This window comes from Centroberyx affinis, unplaced genomic scaffold (genome assembly GCF_046629955.1).
Source record: "Centroberyx affinis isolate AG114_WGS23_722 - 3 ecotype Tasmania unplaced genomic scaffold, CSIRO-AGI_Caff_v1 ptg002773l_1, whole genome shotgun sequence".
Classification (NCBI taxonomy): domain Eukaryota; kingdom Metazoa; phylum Chordata; class Actinopteri; order Beryciformes; family Berycidae; genus Centroberyx; species Centroberyx affinis.
Window position 1 is genome coordinate 24,640 of NW_027280931.1, and position 27,439 is coordinate 52,078.

The window sequence follows — 27,439 nt, forward strand, 5'->3', positions numbered from 1 at the left end:
AGCACCTCCTTGTTTCTTCTCCCATGTTCCCGTTCTTTGATCTCTATTCAAGTCTGTTTTTGTCTCAGGTTTTTTTTTCAGTGGCCTCAGTCTTTTGTACAAGTTCTCCCTCTTTGCCCATAAATTTGAAGGAAGAGGCTGGTAGGGCAAATTCCTCCTAAACAATGGAGGTAAACTTTGTGGCTGTGCACAAGGATGCTCTTTGACCTTACTGTTAGAGGAACAATCTCTGATGTTTTGGTTGACTGCCCTCTGATGTCGATCATGACCTTGTTCATCATGACTTCCAAAGCAGCTACCAGCTGTGGCTGGAAATACAGGCATTTTCAAATGGTATTTCTTCACAGTTTGGAGCACCAGATCATAGATAGATCTACTGCCATTATAAGTGGCATAATATAATGCAGTGTGGCCATATTTATCCATATGATTCAAGTTAAAATCCAGGGCTTGGAGGAACAGCTTGGTCAGTCCAAAGCGCTCATACAGGACTGCGTAGATCAGAGCAGTCCGGCCCCGACTGTCACACAACCCTACACTGGCCCCGTGAACAAGCAGCATGCGGCCCACGCCCAGAGCCCAGGACTCCCCATCATGGAGGCAGCAGAGTATCAGGGGAGTCCTCTGTTCCTTGTCCCTGGAGTTGACAGCAGCCCCAGACTCAATCAAATCTCTAATCCTCTGGAAATCAGCCTGCAGTATAGCTTCATGTAGATCCATCGCTTTAAAAGAAATTCAAAGGCTGGTTGTGAAGGTTTCTTCTCTTCCACGTCCAAAGCACAATTCAGTTTGACAGCCTGTCTCTAACAACAGTTTACTTATGAATCCTCCCTCCTTTCTCCGTCCCCCTCTCACTCTCTCTCTCTCTCTCTCTCTCTCTCTCTCTCACACACACACTACTATAAAGCTTTGGCTGTAGAGTGATTTGCTGTTGCTGTTGCTGTTGGTATGGGGAGTGGTACCAGTAGTAAATTAAAGCAAGGCACAAAAAGTTCCACTCATGCAACAATGAGAAGTTGATCATTCAACTTATTTTCACTCTGGATAGAGGGAAATTCACTCACTGCAAATTAAGACAAAGCACAGAGAATTGGAAGCGATGGATAAAAATACTTTTAAAACATATTGTGAGAGAAAATGTTGTAGACACCCAGCCAGCTACCTGGATACAAATGGTAGAGAACACACCTTCACCAAGGAGAACTCTTCCTTTAACTATACATCTGGCATAGAGTGCGTTAATTTTCTCCATCATAAAGATGCCTGGGGTAACTAGGCAAGTTATTTGAAGTAAGAAGAAACTTTACTCAGCATGACAGGTCACTCTAAAAAGTAGTTCTACTCATAGACTTTTGTGTACTGGTTCAAGAGATAGAAGCAAACAAAACTATCGTAATCTACATTTCTGCACTATTATAGCATTCTGTCAGGAAACATGTACATAAAATGAAGACTCAAAAAGAAAACCAACTATTCTGTATTTCCAAAAATCTTTTATTTGCCTGCTTGTCATACAGTTTCATTTATCTCTTGTGTAGTGGCTGTGTGATTTTTAGGGAGTCCAAATGATCAATCATCAGTCTCAAATACACATTTGTAAGTAGGGAAATGATAGGGAAATATAATTTAGGTCAGGAGCATGTGATGGGCTCCGTTTTGTTTCTCCGAACACATGGAAAGCGAGACTCTTCAGCTCCAGAGCTTTTAGTGCAGGGGTTTTTCACAGCGAGGCCGAGCGGTGCTCCACAGGCCGGACCCGCAGCACCTCAGCAAAGCCCTGTCCAAACCAGCAGGTGATGTCAGCCGTGTCCAGGGTGAAGAAGAAGAGTTTGTCTCCGCAGCGCGTCCTCCTGTACACTGACCGCGGGTCAGCTGACAGCACCCCTCTGACAGCGGCCGCAGCCTCCTCTGCACCACGCAGAAACTTGAACCTGGGTCTGTCACTTCCAGCAGGTCCTGTATGACAACAGAATATGTTCAGTGACAGCATTTTGCTTTGCTATGAATTTGTTTACATTAGCATCTCTGTCACAATGGCGCCCTCTTGTGGAGAAAAGCACAACAGCTCCCTTTCCTCTAGGTCAGTGGTTCTCAACCTGGGGTCCAGGGACCACCAGGGGTCAGGGGGTCCACAGTAAATTGATGACTTGTTAAACTTCACCATTAATTTGTTTACAAGAAGTTAATACAATTAGAAAATGCAGAAGAATGACTATTTTGATCATAGTTTCACTGTTATCGCTCTACCTAGTCATAGAATTCTGGACAAAATCATATCCAACAATAAAAATATTCTCAGATTTGGGTCAGAGAGACAAAATCTCATCTAATGGGGGTCTGTGGCCCTAATGTGTACTAAATTAGGGGTCCTTGATGTGAAAAAGGTTGAGAATCACTGCTCTAGGGGACAGTAGGGCTCTCCTAATACTTTGGAAGAGCCACTGAACTGGCTTACCTGGAGCGTGTGGGGGCAGGAATTCTGCTAATTCCCTCTCAGCATGGGGGGTGAAGCGAACCTCCAGACTGGCAACAGGGGGCTCCCTGATCCAGCCAGCAATGGTACTGTAGGCCTCCTCCCCATAGCAAGGGCGGTCCACCATCGACTCTGGTAGCTTGGTTATAGGCGAGTCTGAAACTTGGCACTTTCCCTCAGAGCTCAGCTGGGAAAGTTCACCTTGTGTCACAAAAGCCTTGACCTCCTCCAACACATCGCGGACATCTTTGGGGAGTGAAGGATGAGTATTGACATTGGGAGAACTGGAGCATAAGGCATCATCTGTGCCTGGAATATCAGCTTGGGATTTGTCTCTGGAGAGGAGACTCTCCGGGTCATCGTTGCGATGGCTGTCATTTCTTTCACCCTTTAAGTTCAACTGAGCATCTGGTCCTGAGTCTTTATCAAGGTTTAAGGTATTTGTCACCTGGTTCAATGACACTGCAGCTACATTGGGTCGGTCTGCGTCCGATTCAGGAAGCTCTAAGTCCATGCCCACCCTAGTGTGGGGGGAGTCATATTCAGGGATGTAGGGTTTGATGTCCAGGACTGGGGTGCCAGCGATCATGTCAATGTCTGACAGATGGACTGTATCACCTGGAAAATGAAGTTAGGAATGTGATGGTTTACTAAAGCACAGCACATTAGTTAGTATCCAGTCCCAAACCTCACCAGGCACTTTCCATCAAGCAGAGTCAATTCTGTTGTTGCCGTTTTTTAGGTTAAATGTGACAGCAGAACCAATTAGAGTGGCAGTACATCTAATTTAATTGCAAGCAGAAAGACTAATAGTGTTTCGTCTGAACATCCATTTAGTGAAGCATTCAGAGTTTAGTTTTGATTTGTACATTCTGCCAAACCTGTCACAAGCATGAACACACACATGCACATATTTTCTACTTTCAAGACTGCTGATGATACTCACCTACAATTCTATCCAGCTTAGCCAGAGTTAGGCCCAAGGCATTGGGTCTGTGCGGACTGCGTGTGGAGTACACACCAACCCTCTGACCGTTCAGTCTAGGAGGCTTCACTTTGGCTTTGTAACTCAGGTGCCCATTTCTGTGAAAGAGGAAGATGATCCTGTAGGAACCAAACAGAGAAAAGAAACATTGATGACATACAACATACAGTGGATGCCCAAACTCTGGGACTGTGCACAGGAGAGTCCCTTGAAATTTGAGTAAGCTTGAACACTTCTGCAAAGGAGAATGTGAGAAAAGTCTTCAACCCTAAATCCAGATGCTAAGTTGGTAGGGACTTATCCAAACAGACTGCTGTTTTTATCAGAAACAAAGGAGTTCTACTAACTATTAATTGAAAAGTGTGTACACGTATGCAACTAAGGTCTTAAGTTTTCCATTTTTTAATACATTGTCAGAAATGAGTAGGCTTTTGTTTTTTTCTTGATTTTGCTGGTTACCATATCCAAATGATTAGTAGAAAAGTCTGATGTAACAGGTTTCATTTTAGGTCCGTAGGCAATAAACTAGAACATTATAAAGGATATTGTGTACACTTTACATAACCACTGTATGTGTTGCTCCTTAATGTTGAAATTACATTTCACTTCAAATGTTGCATTACCTGGCAATTTTGACCACTGTCTGAAATTTAACACAAATCTGATCACAGCACTTCAATAAGCTGATCATCCCAATATTGTCCTTTGTGAGTCGTTTCAAATAAAGATGGCAAACTGAAGAAGATTGCCTGACAACCTTTCAGTAAAACTGCCACAAGTAACCATTTTTGGTGGTATTTTGACCACCAAAAATGGTGGTCAAAATACCATGGTGGTCAGTCGTGCTGAGAAAAGCACGGCTGAAATTTGGACTGAGTAAGGTATACTGAGGTACAGTATGAACATACAGCAGATGTGTGACCTACCAGACGTGGGAGTAGTGTTCAAGGCCCACCAGAGCGTGCTCAGGGTTGTTGAAGACACTCTGCTGGATGCGCAGTGTTGCCCTGGAGGGGCCACAAATGGTGGGCTGCCTGGGCGTCCCATTCTTCACCGAGAAACAGGAACTAATGTAGCCAATCGGGACCGTCTGGATGTTTCCTGTAATGTCACACAATTAACAAGATTATTACATACACTGAAGAGGAATTGGTAAGTGATAAGTGTTGAGAGAATAATCTAACTTCCAGTATTTTACAAATTTTTTAAAATAATAAAAGTCAAAATTTCATATAACAAAGAAATGAGAAAATACTGATGTATTGTTCATCTTGCCTTAAATAACCTACATTTGATGAATAAATATTTCTACTGTCTTTGGGTAGACATGCTCTAAATTGTGGACTAAAAAATTAAATGAAGGAGCAAAACTAATTTGATCAAATGTAAAGTTGTTTGAGAAAATATGTCATTCCACAAAATTAGAGGGTTTTTAAGCAGAATCAAATGACAGAGCAGATGATAAAATGGTGAAATAATGAAATTTATGTTGGAATGTCTATGTGAACATTCATTGACAAATTGAAAAACATTTAAAAAGTAATCAGCTATAATCAGCTGAACACTTATAGAATTTTCACATTTTAGAAAAGCATTGCCTATAAGGATTTAGTATGGAATGCATTTTCATTTTTCAATACACACAATGTCATTGTTCTGCAAATATGCAAACTTTCTGCAACTTTGGATCAATTTCCCAGAGTTTTACAACCCTAGAAGTAAGTTTGGGATATAAAGCATGTGACAAAAGATCACTTAAAAAGGGGCAATACCCAATATGCTCTATATCCGTGGGGTTTGATGAGGTTGTTGATCAAAACAACAACAAAAAAAGGTCAAAACTGACTCCTGGCCTGTACTCTGCCTTTTAGAACAAAAACTCCTCGCCCATTGGAATTTCAAGATACACTTTGTACCACTTTGCAGAACTGGTTTAAGGGTTTCGTACATGAGTGTCAGGTTTTTGTCACTGTGTCACAAGCTGCATTGTTGGTGTGTAAACAATTGTGGAAAAACTGTAACGTCCTTTAATATTGACAGTAAACACCTCTTCACGTTTGAGCCTCCACATGTCACAGTTCCACTATTCATCACTCAACTGAGTCAGCTCAGGATGCATGTTAATGCCAAGTGGCTCAAGCCACTCAGAGATAGAATAAAACCACAGGTTAGGCGAGTTTGCCTTCAGAATAAAAGCGTAAACTTTGATACTTACAAATAAGGAGTAAATTTAAATAACAAAAATCATATCACAATAAAAAGCTGTAAATTACTGTATATAATCAAAAGCTGTAAAATATTGTTGTTGTTTTTTTGTCATCAAATGTTTATATTGTTATTTTAGAAATCGTACAACATTTAAAAATAAATTACACAAGTGGAAATACAAAGACAGAAACCTTGACAGACTGAGATTAAAATATTGTATTTTATTATACTGTATTATATTGCACTGTATGAAGGACCACCTGCTAAATGGGTAATTAAGGCTAAACAACTTATACTTGTTGACTTAAACCCAAAATACCTACCAGGAAATGTGGATGTCTACCGTCTACAGAAAGTCCAAATACTGTACAATGGGGCCTACAGTAGCCTACCCACTGCCAGTTCAGATAGAATAAGCCACCAATGAAATGGTCCACTATAGAGGTGTGTGTGTGTGTGTGTGTGTGTAAGTGTTTGTGTGTGCGTGTGTTACTGCCAAACAATCACAAAGAAAACTTTTACCACACAATTTGTACAGATACAGTATTTTCATCATCCATAAGGGTTTTATTTTGAAAATTTTGACCGGAAGAAAGTCCTGTCTTTTTTTTTTGTATTCTGGCTGGCTTCACACTGCTGCTAATGTCTTACCCTTGTCTGTGCAATACTTCCATGGTCTTACCTTGTTCTAATGCATCCTGTGCCGATAGAGGTGGCAGTGGCTGTCGGCCTTTATCAAGTCCACAGTGTCCAATGTGTGCCACAGCCGACTGGAGGGATGTCATGTGTTTGCGATGAGATCTAACTGCACTGTCCAACATCTGCCTGCAGCGTAGAAAAGCACCGATATGAAGCTGTTATGAATGTGATTCTCTCGGTACATGGCACCACCAGTTGACTACATGAGATGATGCAAACGTACCTGAGGTTCTTGATTTCTTTTCGCATCACAGAGACTTGCTGGTTTAGTTTATTGACGTGCTCGCCACAGCTGCCACACAGGGGACACATCTCACCGGCAAATAGCTCCCAAAATCTACAGCAGTCCTGACAAGTTCGCGTTTAGCTGCTAGAATAGAAACAAACACGTGGGATTCTCTCAATGCGGAAGCACATGTCATTTCTTGTTGGCCAACCAGTGATGTTTCACGTGACAACTTAGTGTCCGAGTGCCCAGCTTCTGAGCAGTGTAGCTATTTATCACAATTTGTCACGTATATGTTTTATTGTATCTTGTAATGTAAATGTATTTGGAAAAGCACTAATAACAGCTACCATGAATTGCGCATGCATGTTGTATTTCACCGATGAGGTTGCACCGTTTATTAAATGTGCAGACAGCAGAGGGTAGCCATGAGCTTCACATTTGCTGGATGTGTGGCTGATGATGATGATAACAATGATGATAACGACGACAGTTAAAGATGCAAAAAGCAGTTTTTTTTATTAGATGAAAAACAACTTTATAAAATTCGACAAAATAAATCCTCAATTACAAATACATAGTTACCGATGATTGTTTTACAATTTACTTTTAAATAGAAGCAGGCACAAATTGCTGTATACTTAATGCAAAATACATGGAACAAAATAGAATTCATGTGCTTCAATAAAGCAACAACTTCGAATAAATAAGTATACAGGTTTGGTTTGAATTCATACATTTTCCAAAGAAGCAATGCATACGCTCCACATGTTTGCTCTCATCAACTAACAGGCTGCATACTAAACTGCGCTCACCAAAATAACACTCAGATGCAAAAATCTAACCAATAAGGATGCAGTTCGGCTTGCATCACGTTCTGAACAGAAGCAGTATCTGAAAAGTGTATGTTAGAATTTATTTCCTGGGAGATATTCTTGTGGAGGAGGCGGAGGGTCAAAGGTTGGAATTGAGAATATTTTATTTTGTTCTGGCATGTTGAGAGATGGCTCCTCAGTCAAATCTACAAAAGACAGACAGGACATAGTTAATAGGTCAGACAAATGCACATTCGGATAAAACACCTACTGTCATTAATTAACTCTGTAACCAAGCAATGTCTCAGATCTTTATGTTTTCTGTTTCCACACTATTCAGGCTGTAGGTATTGGCTATAATGGCAGTCTATCTCCTCCCTCAGTCAACCCTCCTAATACCTTGATCAGCACTTTTGTCTTGAGATGGAGAGATGTCTTCCTCATCGGGGCCCAAGTCTTCAATCAGGACCTGGTCAAGGGCCTCCCTGCCCTGCAGCTCTGTGTAAAGGCTCTCTACCTGGAAAGTAGCTGAAGAAAGGGCAGGAGCAGGAGCAGGAGCTGGAGCTGGAACAGGGACTTGAGACAGGGCCGGGGCCGGGGCTGGAGCAGCATCTGGGGCGGGGGCTGCAGCTTGGTCAAGAGTTTGAGTCGGAGCAGGATCTGGAACAGGAACTGAGACTGAAACAAGGGCCGGGGCCGGGGTAGCTGGAGCGGGAGCAGGAACGGGGGAAGGTGTTATAGTAGGGGTAAGGACAGGCAGAGGAGCAGGGGCAGCGGGGATATATGCCAGTTGCGATTCCAGAGGGTCGCGACCCACAGCAAGTAAGGGGATCAGAGAGGATACTGTTTGAGGCGGGATGACGTCCGCAGTTTCAGGCACCACCGCTACCCCTGGAGCTTCAAGAACCAGCACCGGCTCCTCTTGAGCAACAGGAACCTCGGGCCTGGGCTCAGTCTTCCTTGGCCTCCCTCTCTTCCCCGTGCTGCTCTTCTCGTCGCCTCTCGGTCTTTTCCTCCTGCTCTCCTCCCTAACAGAGTACAATGAAATGTAATCAACCTCAACAGTGGACATTGATACAGCTCTTTGTGTTATGTTTTTTTTTCAAAGCTAATAGTGCAAAGTCCTTGACCTGGATCGGGGGAGTCAATAGTTAGAAACTCCACAGCAACCTTTGGCTTCCTGTTGCTCCATATTCAATATAAACCAGGGGAGTGATAAGCAACCAGACTGCTGATAATGAATGTTTTCACCACTCACTATAAAGTACAGTGTGCTATAATGCACACCATGTTACTAAAACTACTATTTTTACTCTCCATTGCATCAGAACAATAATTTATTGTTACATTACACTGTCATCTAATCACTTAACAATAAAGCCATTAGATGAACTATTTGAATGTAGTGAACAGTTATCCCAAATGTGCTTGACTGTAAATGCAGTTCACTGTCCTAACATTTGCTGGCCTCTTCTATAAATTTACCCATAAACCCACTGGTTAGTTTCCTTCTCCTCTGCTTCGGCCTTTCTCTTCCTGAGGAGATCCCTGTCCCGTAGCCGGCGACGGATCCCACCTATAAAACAGCAATCCAGAGAAACCAGACCAATAACTGCAGAAGCAAAGATACACATAATTCTGTACTCTTAAGTTCTTGAGTGAAATGCATCATTATTAACAACCACTGGTTCAGGAAAGCATTTAATGTCATGGCATGATGATTTCACAAGCTTTGCATTTACACACCCCTGGATACTGTGAGTGATTGATGGCATATAAAGACTGGTTTTATAGAAGCTGTGTCTGCCAACAAAACACTGGAGTAGGATGACAGATGAGATGTATAGCTCACACTAGGTTTTACAATACATTACCACAGATAGGCTAAATGCTCCACTTGTCTCTCATTAGTAGTAATACAGCTTAGAAGTTGATTAAAAGATTCCCATGTCTCAGCTTAGATAAAAGACACTAGAAGTAAGAGTAAGCATACAATATCTGTAGATCTTAGCTTACAGTAGATAGCAAACAGCCTGCAAATGCACAACTAGACTCTTACTGTACTTTTCATTGGCATATTAAACTTCACAGTGTGTAAAATTAATCAAATACTTGATTTAAAATCGAGCAAGGAAAAGTCCAAAGTTACCTTGGTTGTCATCTGGGTTTTTGTATTCCAACTCTGGTTTCTCTGTTTGCAACGTCTCCTCCATTCTGAGTCCTGGTATGAATGAATTCAACTCATTGAGAGCGGGAAAGCACAGACATGTAGATGGAATAAGTTCTGACTGTTTTCAATTCCCACCCCTAAAAGAATTATCTGGTTAACCATTACCATAGTGCTGGGAGAGTTCTTGCAGCTTTGCTCTTATCATATTTGTAAAGGCGGAGGAGTTGGCACAGTACTGACAGACTGACAGACTGCATTAGGGTGCATTGACTTGTGTGTGGGTAGTGTGTGTTAGGCGATAAAATGTGTAAGTTTGTGGTAATGGGGGGAATACATATAGACTTGCTTTCTAGATTGTCACCCAAAAGTAAAGCAAAAGTCATGTATATGAACTGCTGTCCTAATTTACCTGAGAAATATAACTTTTTTCTTGTGTGTGAATGTGTGTGTTTGAGCAGGTTCAAGCTGGGTTTGCTTTACTGATGTGAGTCTCAGAAAAGCAAGCAGCTGCCAGTAAAAATAAAAGGTTGTGTGCCGCTGGTGCTTAGCAATGGGAATGGTTGGCTTTGACTTACTTTTGGGCAATTATTCAATGTCTATATTGTCTATTGTGGGAGGGTTTATACGGTACAAAGTGAGGTTATGGACAGAAACAGCTACATTTCAAAGATGTATATGTTCCTTTCTGCACACACAATAATAATAATCACTTCTGCATACTGTAAACACATTCAAAACATCTTAAGTGCTTTGATTCATCCTCTAAAATTATTTCTTTTTCTCTTTGTGCATTACTATGATGGGAAGATTACTATGTGGCAAAACCATTAGATGCCATGAAAACAAGCATGAAATCGTGTCTTCGGCAGTAGAGTAGGGGCATACACATCTTATCTCATAGATGAGGAGCTGCTCAATTTGGGGCGTGTTCTCAATCTTCTCACAGCACATTGAGGCCTAATGTCTGTGTTTGAGCCACTCACAGAGAGCAGCTGCCTAACAGAGTAAATAACACTCAACTGCCGACTGCCTCCCATACTGGTGGGGAAATGTGGACAGCCCCTGGTTAAATTCACTCACTTGTGTATTATAGGAGCTTCTTGCAATTCAGTTTTCAGTAGCCTATACTTACATATTCATTGCCCCCTCCCCCCCAACACACACACAATTTCTAAAATTATAGTATGAACATGATGAGCTTATTCTAAACTGTCTATTTCATATGTCAGCTGTAGTACGTATTTATCAAGTGAATTCTGAAGTTCACAAACGTAACAACCCTAGGAGCATGCCCTGCTTCTCAAATTTTGTTCTGGGTGAAATATCAATTCCTAACCTCATCTTGCGAGGGCATACAGTGCAAAGTATTATACCCTCCCTCTGTGGGACTCACTGGGATGAACTCTATTGGAGAAGGGAGACACCATGCTACATGAATTCAATTTACACAAAAAATACTTATAGCATTTAAAGAGTGGAAACACAGACACAAATTCAAGCTACCTTGAAAAATTTAGATGATCACCAGTATTTGCAGTATCAGTGTTGAGATCCGACTTGTCAAAGGGCTGAACAGAGTGAACACAGTGAACTCCTCAGCTGATAATACTCCAACAGACACAAGAATGTGCCCCCTCCAAAGTATGCTCATCTTTCTAAGGCAATGATCATAATCAGCATGAACTGTTACAGCCAAATGTAGAGACGTTGTCACCCATACACTCCCCTGCTGTTGCACAATAAAACTCAGGAGTTTGAAGGATGTCAAAGTAGATATTACAGTGCCCTCTTCTGGTACATTCTCTCAACTACCAAAGACTGATCTCAAAACAGTTTCATGTACAATAGGCTACAATTTTAACACATGCAAGGTCAAAGACAGACTGTTTGAAATAGTCTGTGTTGATTAATAAGATACCTAAGCATATGTTAGATCCACATTTCCTCATTTGTTTTGCCGTGCACGGCACAGGGTCCTAAGTCACTGCATATTTAACACTGAATCAAACATCAGGGCAAGGTATCTCTAGGCATCATTAAAGATAATACCTATCCTAACAAATTAGGTCAGAATTTAGCTGACATCTCCAACATTACTTTGATATATTGCTGACTCATGGTTGCAATTCTTTTAAAAACTCTTACTCGTACTTGATGGTGTTTTTGTGGTATAGGCTAGGGAGGGAGGCACAGAGGGCTACTTCTGCTTGAGGGATCTTGGGTCTAAGCAGGAAGTAATGGAGGGGCGGGAGGGGGGTACCCACCATGTGCATATACAATGCTCTCTTCACGGCAAACCAAATACACCCCCTCTGCTCTAACGATCTGTCTAAAACGAGGGGGGGGGGGGGGGGGGAGCGGGGGATGAGACGTTTATGAACTAATAAAGAGAGTACAAAACAAATGATCCATTATGGAGGGTTTATTGATCACATTTCACACACACAAGGATTACAAATTCACTGTTCACTGGGTTACAATTAAAATTGTGCATTAGACAAAATAGGATGGGATAAGATAATCAACAGGTAGTGTTATAGTCATATTCAAAACAGGGTTGTGTGATTTCTGATGTCTGCCTTAATTATGCCTCAACCATGAATCAATAACAAATAAAATATATTAGACATGGGCATGCTTCTAAGCTATTATAAACTTTATTTAGGCAGACATATCAACAAAGTTAAATATATGACCTACTTTATCAAATTCTAATTGGCTTAATGCTATTTTGTACAATTTGAATAATGTGTAAAAGTGCATAAATTGCACTCGTCAATATAATCAAACTGACTAGACAGACAGACGTCTACAATTTTCATTCAACATTATATAGCACTTTCCTTGCAGAAATAAATTGCACCATAGCACTGTTTCGGGGCAGCGTCATGTTTTGTGACTGCAATGCCTTTTTTTTAGGCGATGGGCGTTTCTGGACAGAGATGGCGCTATTGAGCATATATTTTGTTTCAGTCCCGTTTCCCTCCATGGTTTCTCCTCTCCCCGACTAACTTAGCGTTTGGCTCAGTTCATTATACAGTCCCATATTCTCCCTCCATTAGGGCATCTCTCTGCCTTTGGACTGAAGATCCCACCAAAACCCAAGAGAGAAAAGTTAAACTTTCATAGGGCGAGATGGACATGAAAAAGAGGATCCACTTGGAGCTAAGAAACAGGACACCGTCTGATGTGAGTCGTGCTTTTTAAAACCAACCCTTAGTTTTCTGGCTAGCCTTGCTAGCTAGCTTGCTACTTTTTTGCTTTCTGAGTGACCTGTGTGGCTAACGTAATGGTGACCACATGGGCTTTAGGTTATGTTTCTCATTTATTATTAGGGCGGAAAATACTAGCATAACAAGCTTAATCCTTTATACTGTTCTGGGTTGGGCGTGAAGGGGCAACAAGACGAGAAAAGCTATATTCAATCGTTACTTTGAAAAGGCGATTCTTCAGCTTGCTGGCATTATTGCAGTGTTTTAACCGTTTCGCAGCCTCCTTGGTCGATGGTGCACACACGATTCAGCTCGACTCCAACGTTGTGGCACAATTTGTAAACTTCTCTTTACATTGGTATAATAGGAAAATTGCTTTCCACGGCGCGTTTGGCGTTCACTGACTGGTTTATTTTATATAGACCTTGGAAGCCATGTTTGGGGCTAGCATAACTGCTAAAATGGGGCGCCTTTATTACAAATGCACTTTAAAAACTCTTCAGCGTTCATGTTAAAATTGAGATTTTATGACATGTAAACTGATCATTCTCAGTCACGAGTGAGGTCTAAATTTCTTCAGAGTAATTTCAAATACCTTGATTCAGCTACGCCAACAAAAAATAGTCACTTGGTTCAAGTCATCCACATCTTGACCAATTAGTAAGCCACTGTAACTCTTAGCAGGGTGATATTTCCACGCATACAAAAGGCAATGCTTCATCCAGTAATGTCGTGATTGTTTATATGTTTAGCCTGCTTCAATCAACACAAGTTGTAAAGAGGGAGTGTGCAGTAGACTCATTCCGTGAAATATGTAGCCTACACCCCTGCACAGTACACGTTAGCCTTTCATATTCTGGCATTTATAAACGTGTAAAATATCGCATACTTATCTCTTCAAGTCTAATAACCAAGTGATTGTTTTGAGTGCAAATCATTCAGACAGCAGTCTGCTAGTATTTTTGTTCCCGCCATATTACCCCCTTCGCTACAATGGTCAAAGAAAACAAAATACATCGCGTAGTAAACTTAAAACGCTAGATATTACATTTTCCTCTCCCGCTACATGTCGTCAAAAGCTAAACTTAACATTGTTTGCAATTTAAGACGAATCGACTTGTTGGCCAAAGGCTTCATATAATAAGCCAGCCTGCTTGAATGACACGGAGACCCGGCGCACCGCGCTCGATGCGTGGGCAGCCAAAAACTCGACGGTCGGCGTTTCTTCACTCATGCAGGGAATACTACAAATTATTATCTTTGAAAATTAATTTTAAAGTGATGTCTAAATTACGACATTACTATCTGTAAATAGCATTTTCCTATCGAAGTGTTCAGAGAACTGCATACTGTATCTCAGGAATCGCCATGTTGTCATTCTGTCGTCTTTGAAGCTCTGGGAGAAAGGAACTGTCTCCATCTTTGTTTTTACTAAATTTCCGTTCTCAATATATTTCCTTCGCCACTTCGACCTCAAAACGATGTTGTACCATGTAACAAACTGTCAATATCGGTCGTTCGCTCGACGACAAGGTATATTCCACTTCCCCCATGAAAGATGATTTTACCAAAAAATAAAAAAAATCTTTACTAAGGGTATATTCGCAATCCTTTCCGTTGCTGTTGGGTTGGCTAATGGCGGGCAGACAGACCTCTCTTGCTGCTCCTCTACTGCACGGCAGCGTTTAAAAGGGGCAATGGCTAGCCTGTAGCGAGCTAGCTAACAAAAATCATTGCATTTGTCATTAGTGACTGCATCAGCAGGCCATGGGAAGCTACAGCGTGTTCTTCCTCGTTTCAAAGAAGCAGAATAACTGTCGTGTCCGGACAAATTACATACACTACGACACAAACTCTTTCAGATGGAAACACAATAGCCTTTTCGATGTTTTACTTGAGAAATCGTGATCTTTGACGTTTGACAGTAACTTTTTGCAACGTTTTGTCCAACACTGAATTGCGCAACCAGTGTTAAATGACGGGTTGTTTGACTGAAACTAACTCCGCCTTCAAACGTGTTGTTCTAATATTTTTGTAGCATCTGAAAAGTGGCTTTAATGATTTTACAGACAGTGAAGGGAAATTCTGTTGAGTAACAACCACCCCCATCAAATGCCCTATGTTGTTGGCCAGCATGTCTTCACACTAAAGCTTAGCTTAAACTTGCATTTTCTGTTTATAGAGATAAGATTGTTGTGTAAGGACTTCAAAAAAGGAAGTTTGTAAAATGTTAATATAGTAATACTAAGGGTTTGGTTTGTTTCAGAGTACATTTTGAGTTTATGCATAGTTTCAAAGAAAGCATAAAACAGTGGAAATTAATCTTTGATGTATGTATTATTTTTTTTTTCTTCAGGTACGAGAACTTGTTCTTGACAATTGCCGATCAAATGAAGGAAAAATCGAAGGCCTCACAGCTGAGTTTGTCAACCTGGAGTTCCTCAGTTTGATAAATGTTGGCTTAATCTCAGTCTCCAACCTGCCTAAACTAGGAAAACTTAAAAAGGTAAAATGATTTCTCACTTTCATGCCTCCGTGGGCTGGTTGAATTACGATGAGTGCCAACTGGAAGTGTAATATTTCCTCCTACTTTATTTCAGCTGGAGCTGAGCGACAACAGAATCAGTGGCGGCCTTGATGTTTTAGCAGAGAAACTACCCAACCTCACACATCTAAACCTGAGTGGCAACAAATTGAAAGACATCAGCACGTTGGAACCATTGGTATGTGTTCCCAAATTTGTTACAAGCCATTTGAAAGCAACACTTGCCACACCGCATGTCTACAAAATGTTCATACTGACTCTTACCTGGTGCAGAAGTTGTGCTTTTGCTATTTTATCTCTTTTAATGCAATGGGATTATTACAATCATAAATGTTTAGAATACTTGGCTAAAGTTTTGTGGCCCACACAGCTGGAAAATCCCACCCCACAGCTAGAATAATGTAAATGCAGTTAAAATTAATTGGCTGGCTTTATTGCTTACCCCACGCCAAAAACTAACAACTACATTTGCAATTTCAGTGCAGTTGTTCATATATTGTGTTTTAAATATCCAAACAAGCTATTCTTAAACTGCAACACACACTGGAACCGATCCTGTAAAGGGCCCAGGAGAGTCCCTCCGAATCAAAAGCCCCATACATCTAGAAAAAAAAAATCTACAGGAAGCGTTACTGAGCTAGCTGCATATTCTTGTAAATACGAGGGTGTTCGCAGTATGCACACATCCACAGCCAAAAAGGGCAAGATGCAGAACCAGTTTCTCATCAGTGCACCTCTGCATTTTGCTCAACAGAAAAAGCTGGACAACCTGAAGAGTTTGGACCTGTTCAACTGTGAAGTGACAAACCTGAATGACTACAGGGAGAGCGTGTTCAAGCTGCTGCCCCAGCTCACCTACCTGGACGGTTATGACATGGAGGACAGGGAAGCCTCCGACTCTGATGGAGAGGTAGACGGAGATGGTGTAGATGACGAAGACGATGAAGGTAAGAGGGTTTTTTTCAATATCTCAGAGTAGATACAGGTCCTCCATGGGGATTTGGTTTTTGGTTTTTGGTCCAAGATATCTGGAATTATTTACTTATGGATGCAGTGAACCCGTTTGTCATGTTAAATAGAGTATAAGAATACTGTGCTGCTTAAACAATATGAGAATACAGTTTAAACTCAGCATGGTCTCTGGCTGTACATTTACTTTGGCTTCATTTATTCTGTCGCTGTATGTGAAAATGTATATCTGTGGAACTTCAGCTTCATTATGCTTCCAACCTGACAGACTGGTTTTGACTTTGTATTGCAGAGGGAGAGGAGGAGGAGGATGAGGACGGAGAGGAGGAGGACTTTGACGAGGAAGAGGATGAGGATGAAGATGAAGAGGAGGTAGAAGGAGAAGAGGATGACGAGGAGGTCAGCGGAGAAGACGAGGTTGTTTGGATTGTTTGGTTCAAATGGTTTCTTCCAGGTTTGGAGGTCAGGCATCGTTTCTGGTGATTTTAACTGATCTCATTTTGTTTACCAAGGAGGAAGACTTTGGTCAGGATGGTGAAGTTGATGATGATGATGAAGATGAGGATGAAGATGAAGATGGTAAGTACCATCTCTTTCAGATTTAATTCAAAAATCTTTTCTTGCTTGAGTGTCCTGGTGGCTCAGTGGTTTAGGTGCACACCATGCACCCACAATGTCCTGTGTTCGACCCATGCTCGATCTTTTACTGCTGAGGACTCATTGCATATCTTTTTTTACCTTGACATCCAACTCCAGTTTGTCTCTCCTGAAGAATTAAAAAAAATGAGTGAATTTAGCCAGGATGAACAAATTATGGGGCAGATGGATAGTGGGCACAGATTGTCTGTCTTGTATGAGCTGGTCCAGTGTGGCCCTATCAATTGCTTTATATGTGGTGGTGTTGTTTTTTTTTGTGTGTTTTTAATGGCACAAGTCTTGACACATCTGGATGGGCTCCCTCCCATCATGTAAAATGGTCAGATAAGAACCAACACCTTCAATTCAATTCAACCTTATTTATCCCACATGGGGCAATTTTAAAGGACACAGTTAAAAGTACAAACAATCATTAAAAACAAACAGAATAGATATATCGCATAACAAAAAGACAGGACTGTACCAGATTAACAGTTGTATGGGGTATGTGCATAATATGCACATAGGGTATGTGCATATTATGCTATTTAAGTGTAGAATGCGGGCAGAGGTCAAATGCATATAGCTGAAATAATAGTTTAAAATTGTCCAGTGTTGGAAAACTCACAATTCTTATTGCTTCTGGTACAAAGATATTTTTCCTGCTGTTTGTCCTGCACTGGGGAATCAGAAAGGGCCTACCTGATGGGAGGAGGTTGAATTCATTGTGTAGTATGTGTGACATGTCATCTAGTATTGCCTAGGCCTGAGACTCAAAGAACAAATGTATGGCAATTCAATGAATAACACACACTGCTGTTGCATTCAGATTTTCTCCAAAAGCCATTGTGTTTTATCTCTGTAGATTTATATACATGGAGATGTATACAAAAATAAATGTTAAGGAAGTTGGTGTTGGTAGTAATTGGGTGGCTTAGTAGAGAGACTGTCCTTTTTAGTTTTTTTAATTGTATTTTATTTGCACATAACATGCAAATATAATTCTAAGAAATCACACTACAGAATGTGGAGTGTACAGGAAAGCCCAAAAAGTCCAATGGGGCTTGTCAAGTGGCTCCCCTTAGTGGTCACACATTACTGATCATTGATAATACAGCGAATAAAAAAACAAACAAAAAAAAAACATAATAGACATAATAAAAGAACAGTTACAATTTAAAACATGATATGAGAACGTTAATCATTAGACAAAAGCAAGTAAACAAATGGAAAAAAACAAACAAACATGAAACTTGAAAATAAATGGGGGGAGGGGGGTACTGTCCTATATCCTGAAATTCAGGAGATAACAGTAGGGAGAGAAAATCGGTGATCAAAGTAGACATTTTTAAGCACCCCCATCCCACCCTGAGACCCCACTACAGGACCTCCGGGCGTCCCTGGAACCTAATTGTGAGCCACTGGTTTAGTGTGTAATCCCCCATACTGCTTCATGTCCTGGTGAATGTACCAGTCAGTGCAACAAGAAATTTTGAAAAGTGTGAAACGACTCTTTAATTTCCTTTGTTTGGATTTGTTAGAAGTCTTTGGGTCTTTTCCAAGCTTCTCCCCCTCACACAGACATGACACCCTTCTCCTTTTCCCCCTGCAGAAGCAGAAGCTGGCAAAGGTGAGAAGAGAAAGCGAGATCCGGAGGATGAAGACGAGGACGAGGACGACGAAGACGACGATTAAGAGCAAAACTGAAAACGAGAGCCTACCGAGTTACCAACCCCTTCCCTCCCTCCCTCCCTCCCTCCCTCCCCCCAGCCCCACAAAAACCTGAACACCCACCCTCGTTCAACTCACACCGCCCTTTCTACTCCACGTCTCCCCCCCCCCCCCAGCTCTGAGCTCTTTTACGGGGCAAGACTGTACCGGACGGGTGGGCCGAGTGGAGCTGCCCCTCCTTCCCCCATGGAACCGAGAGCCACCCCCACGCCCCCCGAACCTCACCCAGCCCACCGCCCCAAGGTTCTCAGGCAGCCCACCACTCAGCATTCCACAATTTCACTGTCGATCCCTCTTTATGTATTCCCGCGTGAGGACTTTGGGACTGGTATCTAGTTTTGGGTCTGTGCTTTTAATATTTTGTTGGATGAATTATTTTTTGTTGTTGGGTTTATTATTTCTCTTATTTTTTTGTCTTTGTTTTATTTTTTTTTTCTGTTCCTTATTTTTCCCAATAAAATTATTGCTATAGCAACTGTGCAACCAGTGAGCCATGATTTTTAGTGTGGCCGCCTGTTGCACAAATCAAGGTTGTAGCTACATTTTTACTTTCTGTATGACAAAAAAACAACTTTGTAAATAAAATGTTAACATTTTGTGCTTTTCTCTCTTCCTGCTGTGCTTTTCTGGTGTCCCAGTATCAATAGAAAGGAATGAAGCGGTGGCCATATTGGCCAAATTACTCGCCTTCCCGTGCCAATATGCACTCTACATGCTCTCCCCACTAATGGTGACTAGACAACAAAGGCTTTAAATTCTAGCATTGTAGTTTCCCCCAGTGAAAGGTTAATACTGTAGTGGTGTGTAGCCTGTAGATTAAGTGCTGAGTCTAGCCTCAACATGCTTAAACTTTTTCTTTTGTATTTTAATGTAAGTGCAATAATTTTTCACTTTAATGTACAAGAGAGTAATGCAACCCCAAGCTGAAAAGCACTGGTCTGAAATGCCTATTTTGCAGTGAACAAGCCCAGCAGTGGCAAATAATTGCATTGGTGTGTTTTTGAGGAACAATAACCTGTTTTAAAAGAGAGCATAACGGCTGATGTTCTCCAGGCTGCTACATCTTTTAGGAACAGGTCAGGCAGGCTACCTTTTACAGAGATGGAAAATGTTGGCCTTCCACATGTTGCAGCCTGAGTGGTTGGTGGGGGAGGGGGAGCTTGACTAGTCAGTCAACAGTTGCAACTGAGCATGAGCAAGCCACAGGGCTAGCAGTTTGCTGCTGTTTTGGAACAACTGAACAAATAGCAAAATTGTTCAGTAATGTGTGATTTTGTGCAATTGTGTGGAATTATGTTTTTCTATCTCTACTTATTTGGTTGGCGAGGACAATCATGTTCCGCAGAGGAGAAGTTCTACAAACTGAGACAAATGAGTTTTCCACAAACTTTAATTGTTTTTTATGTGATTAATATATTTTTTTTTACATGTTTTAGAAACAATATTAAAAGGAATAGGATAAAATCTCATTCAATTTTAACTGTACTGTATACATTGATATATTTTGAAGACATCACAATAATTGCATAAAAAAAAATTGCAGCTAAGTCAGGCACAGTGCGGCTCATGATATTACCCAGCAGCAGTCCTTAAATGAAATGGTTTTATTTATTCAGACATGTTTGCCACTGTGAAAGCTACGGTTGACTCTGCAGCTACATTATTGCTCCAGCATAATGTCAAGAGACTGTCAGACTGTGTGCGATTTAATACCAACAGGTTTCTGGAATGGATTGGGTATTGTTTTTCCCATTTGGCTTGTTGATAATGTTTTCTGAGGGGTTGGCATTGGCCACATTATTCGTAATAGAGCGCTACATAGAGAAATATGATCATATGCAGAGTGGTACTACACTACATTAAATAAGCAATTTTCTGTACAGTAATGCAGTAATCACTGTAGCACAACATGGTGATGAAGTAATCATAAGATAATATAGTTGCTGCATTGTAAAACGGCTAAAAAGAGAAAGATAAATTCTCTTTTCCACTTTCCAGTGCTCGTCACCAATAAATCATACTAATGTATGACATGATTGTAGCATAATTACACCCTCATTATAGATGCACAAGCACAAGTAAGTCTGTTATGGACACAGAGTTGCGCACCACAAAATCAAAGGATACAAGTGGGCAATTGTTGATCTGGTTGGCAGTGAGATCATTATTTTGTTGTACCAGTGTCATACAGCAGCTACACAGTGGTGTCATTTCACCAAAGCTGCAAATGTGAGATCAAATTCAACAATCATTTTAACAACATTGAACGGCTTGTGTTCTTCCACAGTATGAATTAATGGTGCATACTCATTATTTAACAGGAATACCAGTTAGTCTCAGAAGATTAAACGCCAAAAGAAAGGAACAACAACATCTTAAATTTTAAGACTGGGTTTTGACTGTCACACATTCAAAGCAATTGTGTTACAGGTAGAACATAAAACTGTGCGTTGATGTAAAATTCCCACATCGCAGACAGAAATACAGCCCACAGACACAATCATTTTTGCTCCATCCATTTCTCACTGAATATTCCACAATGTACCAACTCCTAAGGGCTACCAGTGGAGCGGCCTATAACATCAACTGGCCAGTCAAATTCAGCAGCATGTGGGCACAAAGAGGTGTGGGAGAAATGAAGCAACAGTCAGAACAATGCATGAGGTCGGTCTGGTGTGGATAGTCCATTGGCTATTTAATATTGCTGGAAAATGGCTCTGTTATTGTTATTTAGATAATATGTCTAAACTGGTTGGTTTGGTTCAGTGATGGAAAAGAAGCAACATGTAAATAAAACCCATTACCTAAACCTATATAACCTGAACAATCAGCCAAATCAGCCATTAACAGAGTCCACTGGCTGGCTCAGTAACAACAGCAGTACATGAAGGGAATGTGTTGAGACTTGTCAACCAATGGCAGTGGTTAGTTTACTCTGGCGTTGCTGCTCTTGGATCAAAGTCAACGAGTAAAGCCAGCCGGGGATGCTGCTGTGCTAGAACTGTCCCGTCCGAGGTCACGGGGGTCGGAGATCGCAATTCTATTGAGGCCAGTACACACAGTGTGTGTGTGTGTGTGTGTGTGTGTGTGTGTGTGTGTGTGTGTTGGTGTGGCAGTATCCACTTGACACCTTTTTGACAAGGTAGTGTGGTAATATGTGCCAAATCTAAAATATCATTATGATGCTTGTGCCTATGGCTACATAAATGCAGGCATACATGATCATTCATACTGCGTTTGACTGGTTACCTCAAGCTTAAACAGCATGTAGGATCAACTAGCAGCAATAATGTTTGTCTTGCTTGATAGTGGTGCTGTGTCATCTCTGCATATTTACATGTCAAGCAGTGGATTGTTTCTCTGAACGAGGGAAGTTTTCTCTTGTTCTTGTTATTTTGTTGTAAAAAACACAGGTCAAAAATCAATTGCCCCAGTTTTCAAAGCAACAAATGCGAGAAACTGATCCAATTACACCAAGGCAGAAAATATGAACAGCATCCAGAAGTTTCCTGAGGGAAAACATGTTTTTTTTATATTCTAAAATGATGCCCTTTGCTAACCTGCTCAGAGTAAATATACATTTTGCAGCTGTTTAAACCTTTTTGTTTGCTTTAAGAGACCATCACTAAGGTAAGCATTTACAAACCGACAAAACATTTATTGAGTTCCCTGTAAGTCATACACACAATGGCTTTAAATTGTTTCTTCACAGTGGCTCTACAGCATCAGGAAAAAGCAAACATACTGTTTTTTACAGGTTGCATGCTGTTTTTTTTGTTTTTTTTATATAATCCCTTTTCCAGCCTCGGATTTGGATTTCAAATTGTTGATTTGAGTGGCTGCCATTTTCTTTGACCATCTTTTAAAACAGAATAAATATAAAACAATTAAAAAGATCAAAATTGCCTACATGGCATCAGGTACACAGATGGCTTACGAGACAGCTGCTGCGAAACATCTTTCACCAGTTTTTACACTCATTCAAATACAAATGCAGCTTTATGGAATGCTAAGAAAGCTTGGGAACATGGTTTTGTCGTTCCTTTACCCCGGCTCACTCTCACTCAAGCACACACACATGACACATCTGTCACTCTAGACTTAACACCACAGCCATCTCCACATACAGTAGTTTAAATATGCAAAAAATCACAAAGCGTAGAAAATAAATTCAGTGTTATCTTACAATCATACAGGATGTCTGCTCCCACTCTGCGACAACTTTCAAATAGCGGGCAGACAACCACATCATTCATTTAAGACAGGCACAAACATCCTTTTTTTCCTCTCAACTACAAAGAGCATTAAAAAAAAAAGCTAAAAATTACAACAAACTTGCATAGCTGTGAAGCATACAAAAGAAAGGAGGGGGTAGGTAGATAGGTGCGGTAAGATTTAAAATATGTTACATCATGGGACTCAGTGTTTGAGTGTATGTACATGAACAAGGAATATGTGCACCCTGTGTGGAACTGACATAACGGAAGTTTGGAAATACAAATGCAAAGTTGAGGTGATATTGGCTTTGAAACACCCCTGTGCTGTGAGTATTATGGGGCTGGGGAAGAGGGTTATCAATAGGGAAGGGAGGGAACTCCTCAGAAAGAGGGAAGAGGAGCGGGGTGAGTCAGGACCGTAAGACGAGTGTGGTGGGTAGAAAAAAAGGGTGTAGTAAGTTTATATAGTAATGCATGTGTCCCAAGAGGGGGGGTGAAGGTGACTCCGTACGCTGGGCAGGCGAGGGGGGGCAGGGGTGGGATGGCGGCGGTCTCAAAGCGAGCTCGGAGACTGGGAGTTTCTGATGTTCTTTATCTCCAGCTCCAGCTGTGTGATACGCACGTCCCTCTGGTTGAGGAGCTCCCTCAGCCGCCGGATTTCCTCCTGCTGCTTGTGGAACTTCAGGAGCAGCTGTAGACACACACACAGAATACATATTGTGAGGTGCGGGAAAAATAACGAAAAAAATAATCAATGTGCAAACAACACAGTAGGATACAAATTCACTGGATCACCCTACAGGTAGCCTGGTGATCCCAAACCCATCCACTACCTCATTCTCTGTGCGAGGTGGAGAGCAAAGAGTGAGGTCTTGTCCATTGCTGACCGACATCCAGTTCCTGTCGTCGTTGCCCACTGTATGACTGCCGTCCTCTTTGCCGTCTTTGGTGCCTAGTTGGTCCTGAATGTACGCCAGCTGCAGCAGGCCCGGCCTGCTCTGGGACCTGCGGGTGTCCAGCGAGTTGCCCAGCCCCTTGCCCATGCTCAACTCGGGAAACGACTCCGCCACCCGACTTCCGGGCTTCAGGGACATTAGCACCGGGTCTGGAAGTCAAAGAGAGCGAACAGGAGCAGGATGAGTTACTCCATTCTAATGCAGAATTCAGTTTACTTTATTCATATAGAGTGACAGACTGCTTGCAAAAGTGACACTCAGACAATCCGTTTCGACACTGGACAAAGAAAAAGGAGTGAAGCCAAGAATGATACCGTATTTGACATGTGTACTAGGACTTCATACTGAAATGACAGTGCTAGGAGTCAGGTGCACAATAAGCAATTACCAATAAAATACATGTTAAAGAATCAGAATAGAGAATGCCATGCAAATCAAAAGACGCTCATAGTATCATAGCATTGAGAAAACCTTCATGCTACTTTGCAGAAACTTAAATAGAAGATTATACTTGGAATCTTTTTTAGCAGGTTCATTTGAAACCTGCATGTGAACCTGGTTTGGTGCAATTCACCACTGGCTCTCCATACTGAGCAGCAGGAGAAGACCCATGTACAGCCTCCACCCCAATATATACCAATACACACACACACACACACGGCACTCCTGACCTTTGTTGATGCCACTGAGCCACTCCTCTGCAGTCATGGCAGGCTTGTTCCCAGCTGTCATTGGATAAATGTCTTCTTGGTATGACTCCGACTGGAAACACATAAACGTTCAGACACACACACACATAATTACATCTCTATTTAACATTTGTTATGCTGAGAACTGCTGTGTTTCAGTGTGATTCCTTGGTTTGTGTGAGTTGGTGCACTCTTACCCTGCGGGGTACGATCATGGACAGAGGCTCGATGAGACTCTTGATTGTCACCAGCTTGTAGAACCTGAACACCTCGCAGGAGCTCACATCCAGGCCTCTCTTTGGCATCACAGCTGGAGGAGGACAAAAGTGGAGTCAGAGAAAGTAGAGAAACAGACCAAACATAAACAAACAGTGGAAAGCAACAACAAAACACTGCAAACACTATTAATCACATTACGGGGTGATGAGAAAGTGCATAAAGATTTTACTTAAGCAATATGCAAAGGAAAACTGCTTTTTGAAAATTTTGAAAAAGGTATATTCAAAATTGCAATAGAAAAACCAAAGGACACCAATCCTGTGCCATAATGTGCCAAAGCTTTTTCCCCCAGTAGTGATATTTATTAAAATCTTTCCCTGCCCGTAATGCCCCTATCTCTATGTTACTCCCTCTTTCACTATAGCTACTAGCCAACCTGTGAGTTTAAAGTCTGAAATGTCAGTATATGATGTCTGTTGGTGTCACTTCACATGATCCATGACTTCACTTTGATCAGATGGTTTGGCTATTCAAATATTGCAGGCTTATTTGCACAGCAGGTTTGCTTACAGGTGCAAAAGAGTTAGCACAGCCAGTAGACAGGAGTTAAGCTCCAAACAGCCAAGCAGCCTTTGAACTTCTGTACAGCATTCAACTGATGAAACTAATTGAATGAAATTTAATGAAATGTACAATAAGTGCAAAAGAGCTAAAAAAGTATCTTGGATCTTTCAGAGCAATAGCCTACAGTGGCTGTCATTGCATAGGTGTGTGTGTGTGTGTGTGTGTGTGTGTGTGTGTGTGTGTGGTCCTTACCCATTCCTTTCTGAGGTAGGGGTGAGCGGTACTCTGTAAGGAAGTGCATGTTGGGCTTTGACCCCTCTTTGCCGATCTCATAGTACCTGATAGTCCCCTCACCCTGAGAGAGACAAAGAAAACTTTGAACCCATAACCTTGAAAGCATTTTCTATATGACCGAGTGTCGTAATATAATTGCTATATTTTATCAGCAAGTGAGAGACCTACCTTCCCAGCTATGTAGAGCATGTGTGTGTCAGGGTCATAGAAAGGGAAGAGGACCCCCGATGAACTATCCAGGTCCTCTTGTAACAAAGGCACAGACAAGTCATCCTGCACACACACACACATGCACACACACACACACACACACACACACACACACAAACGTTTGATCAAACCAAAGGCAACACCCAAACACCAATGGCATGTAGAGCACAGAGAACATCCCCTGATATCAGAATTCTTGATCATAAAAGTCAGTTTTCCATTCCGACATGAACATCACTCTCCAGTGCAGAATTAAAAACATTGAGTGCTCAATCCCTAATCCGTGCTTCAGCCATAATCCTCCACCCACACGATACATTCTCACACATCAAAACACACCAGCCACATGTCAACATGCTGCGAGCTATTAACAACGTCTTTAGGATGGTGCAAATTACAGGCAAACAGGTGTGATCAGAACACTTGAATATTACATAATCAAGAAGAGAATACCATTGGCTCCAGTTTAACAGGCTCTATGGATTCTTATGGTATACTGCCAGGTGACTTAGCTAGTCCACCAATTTGTCCACTAGATGGCGGAGTTGTGTGAGAGAGGCGCCACTGCAGTTTATGAGAGACTGGGAGTTGTTTTGCAGCATCTCAGTCCATGCAGTCATACATCTGGATGGGAAGAGCTTGTGTCTACTAATTTTGTTTCATTTCTTTTCTCATACAATCTTAATATTTGTGTGCTTCTATGTAACAATGTTTTCTTTCCACAATCGTTTCTTTGTCTTTGCCACTGTCCTTTTCTTTCCTTAACCTTGTGTGTAAACTTCCATTTATGTCTTTTTGTCTTTATTATGGATCAATTTGTAGGCTTAACTTTAAAAAAGTGCTATACAAATAAAGTTATTATTATTGTATTGTAGTGTTGTCTGTTGTTCTGCCGTGGTTCTCACCTGATCCCACAGAGCCATCTGTCGAATGTTCCAGCGTGAGTTGCCCGTTGTGAGGAGCATCTTCAAGTTACCAAGGATCAGCACCTTGCTGGCTTTGTGCGTCTTGCAGTTGGCGTCCTGCAAACAAGGAAGGAACACCAAACACGTCAAAGTAAAGCACAAGTAAAGACATACTGAACTTTGTATTTGTACAGTAACATATATAGGATTTGGTAAGTAACATAAAAGGTTGTGAATAATTTGTGAATTGATTAATTTGCAGAATACAAATGTTTGCCAAACATTAACAACAAATACTGTTTAATACAAGAATACAAAAAAAACAGAAAAGGCTTGCGAAGCATTTATAACAGTATGATTCATCAGTCTTATTTTGTGATTATAACAATATGATTAAATTTATAATCATATTGTTATAATCAAACTGTTTGGTAAGCAAAACTGCTGACAATAACATGCTTCCAACACATAATTAACACTACAGCATTGTGTTGTGTAGGGTTTGGCGGCCAAAGCGGCTGAGAACAGACGTAAATGTGTGAACGATGAATGATGTAAAGTGTGTGAGTCATGGGCCGGTGACCCTGGGGTCTGGGCAGCTATGCTGTGGGCTAGAGGTGTCAGTTTTGGCTGTGTGGTGCTGGAGGAGTGCAGGGAAAAAGGAGCAGTGAACTCCCATTCACGCAATGTCGGCTGTCATGCTATGGCACACTCTA

The 27,439-nt window shown here is 41.4% G+C and overlaps 4 protein-coding genes across 24 annotated transcripts in view; 1 reads left to right on the forward strand and 3 right to left on the reverse strand.

The window, feature by feature from the left end:
* Window positions 1-1,489: 1,489 nt before the first annotated feature.
* trmo (tRNA methyltransferase O) lies at window positions 1,490-6,753 on the reverse strand. Its single transcript, XM_071535837.1, has 6 exons — window positions 6,589-6,753; window positions 6,349-6,491; window positions 4,385-4,559; window positions 3,420-3,577; window positions 2,456-3,091; window positions 1,490-1,956 (listed from the first exon to the last, which is right to left on the reverse strand). The coding sequence occupies exons 1-6, from the start codon at window positions 6,675-6,677 to the stop codon at window positions 1,721-1,723; spliced, it is 1,437 nt and encodes a 478-aa protein (XP_071391938.1). The 5' UTR covers window positions 6,678-6,753; the 3' UTR covers window positions 1,490-1,720.
* A 384-nt stretch (window positions 6,754-7,137) lies between these two features.
* On the reverse strand, window positions 7,138-11,205 carry hemgn (hemogen). Of its 2 annotated transcripts, XM_071535864.1 has the most exons (5): window positions 11,080-11,205; window positions 9,556-9,627; window positions 8,892-8,982; window positions 7,806-8,434; window positions 7,138-7,612 (listed from the first exon to the last, which is right to left on the reverse strand). In XM_071535864.1, exons 2-5 carry the CDS (start codon window positions 9,617-9,619, stop codon window positions 7,500-7,502), a joined length of 897 nt encoding a protein of 298 aa, XP_071391965.1. In that variant the 5' UTR covers window positions 9,620-9,627; window positions 11,080-11,205; the 3' UTR covers window positions 7,138-7,499. The 2 variants fall into 2 exon arrangements, with proteins under 2 accessions (XP_071391965.1, XP_071391966.1); XM_071535865.1 differs by lacking the exon at window positions 11,080-11,205 and having other exon boundaries at window positions 8,904-8,982; window positions 9,556-9,743.
* An 857-nt stretch (window positions 11,206-12,062) lies between these two features.
* Window positions 12,063-18,985, forward strand: anp32b (acidic (leucine-rich) nuclear phosphoprotein 32 family, member B). 18 transcript variants are annotated; one of them, XM_071535859.1, is made up of 8 exons: window positions 12,068-12,765; window positions 15,145-15,294; window positions 15,389-15,511; window positions 16,088-16,280; window positions 16,595-16,701; window positions 16,833-16,881; window positions 18,357-18,362; window positions 18,554-18,985. In XM_071535859.1, the coding sequence occupies exons 1-8, from the start codon at window positions 12,712-12,714 to the stop codon at window positions 18,631-18,633; spliced, it is 762 nt and encodes a 253-aa protein (XP_071391960.1). In that variant the 5' UTR covers window positions 12,068-12,711; the 3' UTR covers window positions 18,634-18,985. The 18 variants fall into 18 exon arrangements, with proteins under 18 accessions (XP_071391961.1, XP_071391962.1, XP_071391952.1 ...); XM_071535860.1 differs by lacking the exon at window positions 18,357-18,362 and having other exon boundaries at window positions 12,063-12,765; window positions 16,088-16,258; window positions 16,597-16,719; window positions 16,818-16,881; window positions 18,557-18,985; XM_071535861.1 differs by lacking the exon at window positions 18,357-18,362 and having other exon boundaries at window positions 12,063-12,765; window positions 16,088-16,243; window positions 16,597-16,701; window positions 16,815-16,881; window positions 18,557-18,985.
* Window positions 18,986-19,003: 18 nt separating this feature from the next.
* The window catches only part of coro2aa (coronin 2Aa), a 30,017-nt gene continuing 21,581 nt past the window's right edge, over window positions 19,004-27,439 (reverse strand). For all 3 annotated transcript variants that reach the window (XM_071535841.1, XM_071535843.1, XM_071535842.1), the window contains exons 6-12: window positions 26,724-26,840; window positions 25,777-25,881; window positions 25,567-25,669; window positions 24,729-24,841; window positions 24,514-24,604; window positions 23,720-23,991; window positions 19,004-23,577 (exon numbers count right to left, since the gene is read on the reverse strand). In XM_071535841.1, coding sequence (XP_071391942.1) covers window positions 23,440-23,577; window positions 23,720-23,991; window positions 24,514-24,604; window positions 24,729-24,841; window positions 25,567-25,669; window positions 25,777-25,881; window positions 26,724-26,840 — 939 coding nt within the window. In that variant the 3' untranslated portion in view covers window positions 19,004-23,439. The remainder of the gene's footprint in view (window positions 23,578-23,719; window positions 23,992-24,513; window positions 24,605-24,728; window positions 24,842-25,566; window positions 25,670-25,776; window positions 25,882-26,723; window positions 26,841-27,439) is intronic.

Bases quoted from the DNA above. Each gene is read 5' to 3' on its own strand.
- hemgn (XM_071535864.1), bottom strand. From the start codon at position 9,619: ATGGAGGAGACGTTGCAAACAGAGAAACCAGAGTTGGAATACAAAAAC. The intron at 8,983-9,555 runs GTAACTTTGGAC...GCTGTTTTATAG, and splicing joins AAACCCAGATGACAACCAAG to GTGGGATCCGTCGCCGGCTA. The intron at 7,613-7,805 runs GTATTAGGAGGG...TGTCTTTTGTAG, and splicing joins AGACAAAAGTGCTGATCAAG to ATTTGACTGAGGAGCCATCT.
- trmo (XM_071535837.1), bottom strand. From the start codon at position 6,677: ATGTGTCCCCTGTGTGGCAGCTGTGGCGAGCACGTCAATAAACTAAAC. The intron at 6,492-6,588 runs GTACGTTTGCAT...TCTACGCTGCAG, and splicing joins AAAGAAATCAAGAACCTCAG to GCAGATGTTGGACAGTGCAG. The intron at 1,957-2,455 runs GTAAGCCAGTTC...GTTGTCATACAG, and splicing joins CCTGCCCCCACACGCTCCAG to GACCTGCTGGAAGTGACAGA.
- anp32b (XM_071535846.1), top strand. From the start codon at position 12,712: ATGGACATGAAAAAGAGGATCCACTTGGAGCTAAGAAACAGGACACCG. The intron at 12,766-15,144 runs GTGAGTCGTGCT...TTTTTTCTTCAG, and splicing joins GAAACAGGACACCGTCTGAT to GTACGAGAACTTGTTCTTGA. The intron at 16,720-16,817 runs GTTGTTTGGATT...TTTACCAAGGAG, and splicing joins AGGTCAGCGGAGAAGACGAG to GAAGACTTTGGTCAGGATGG.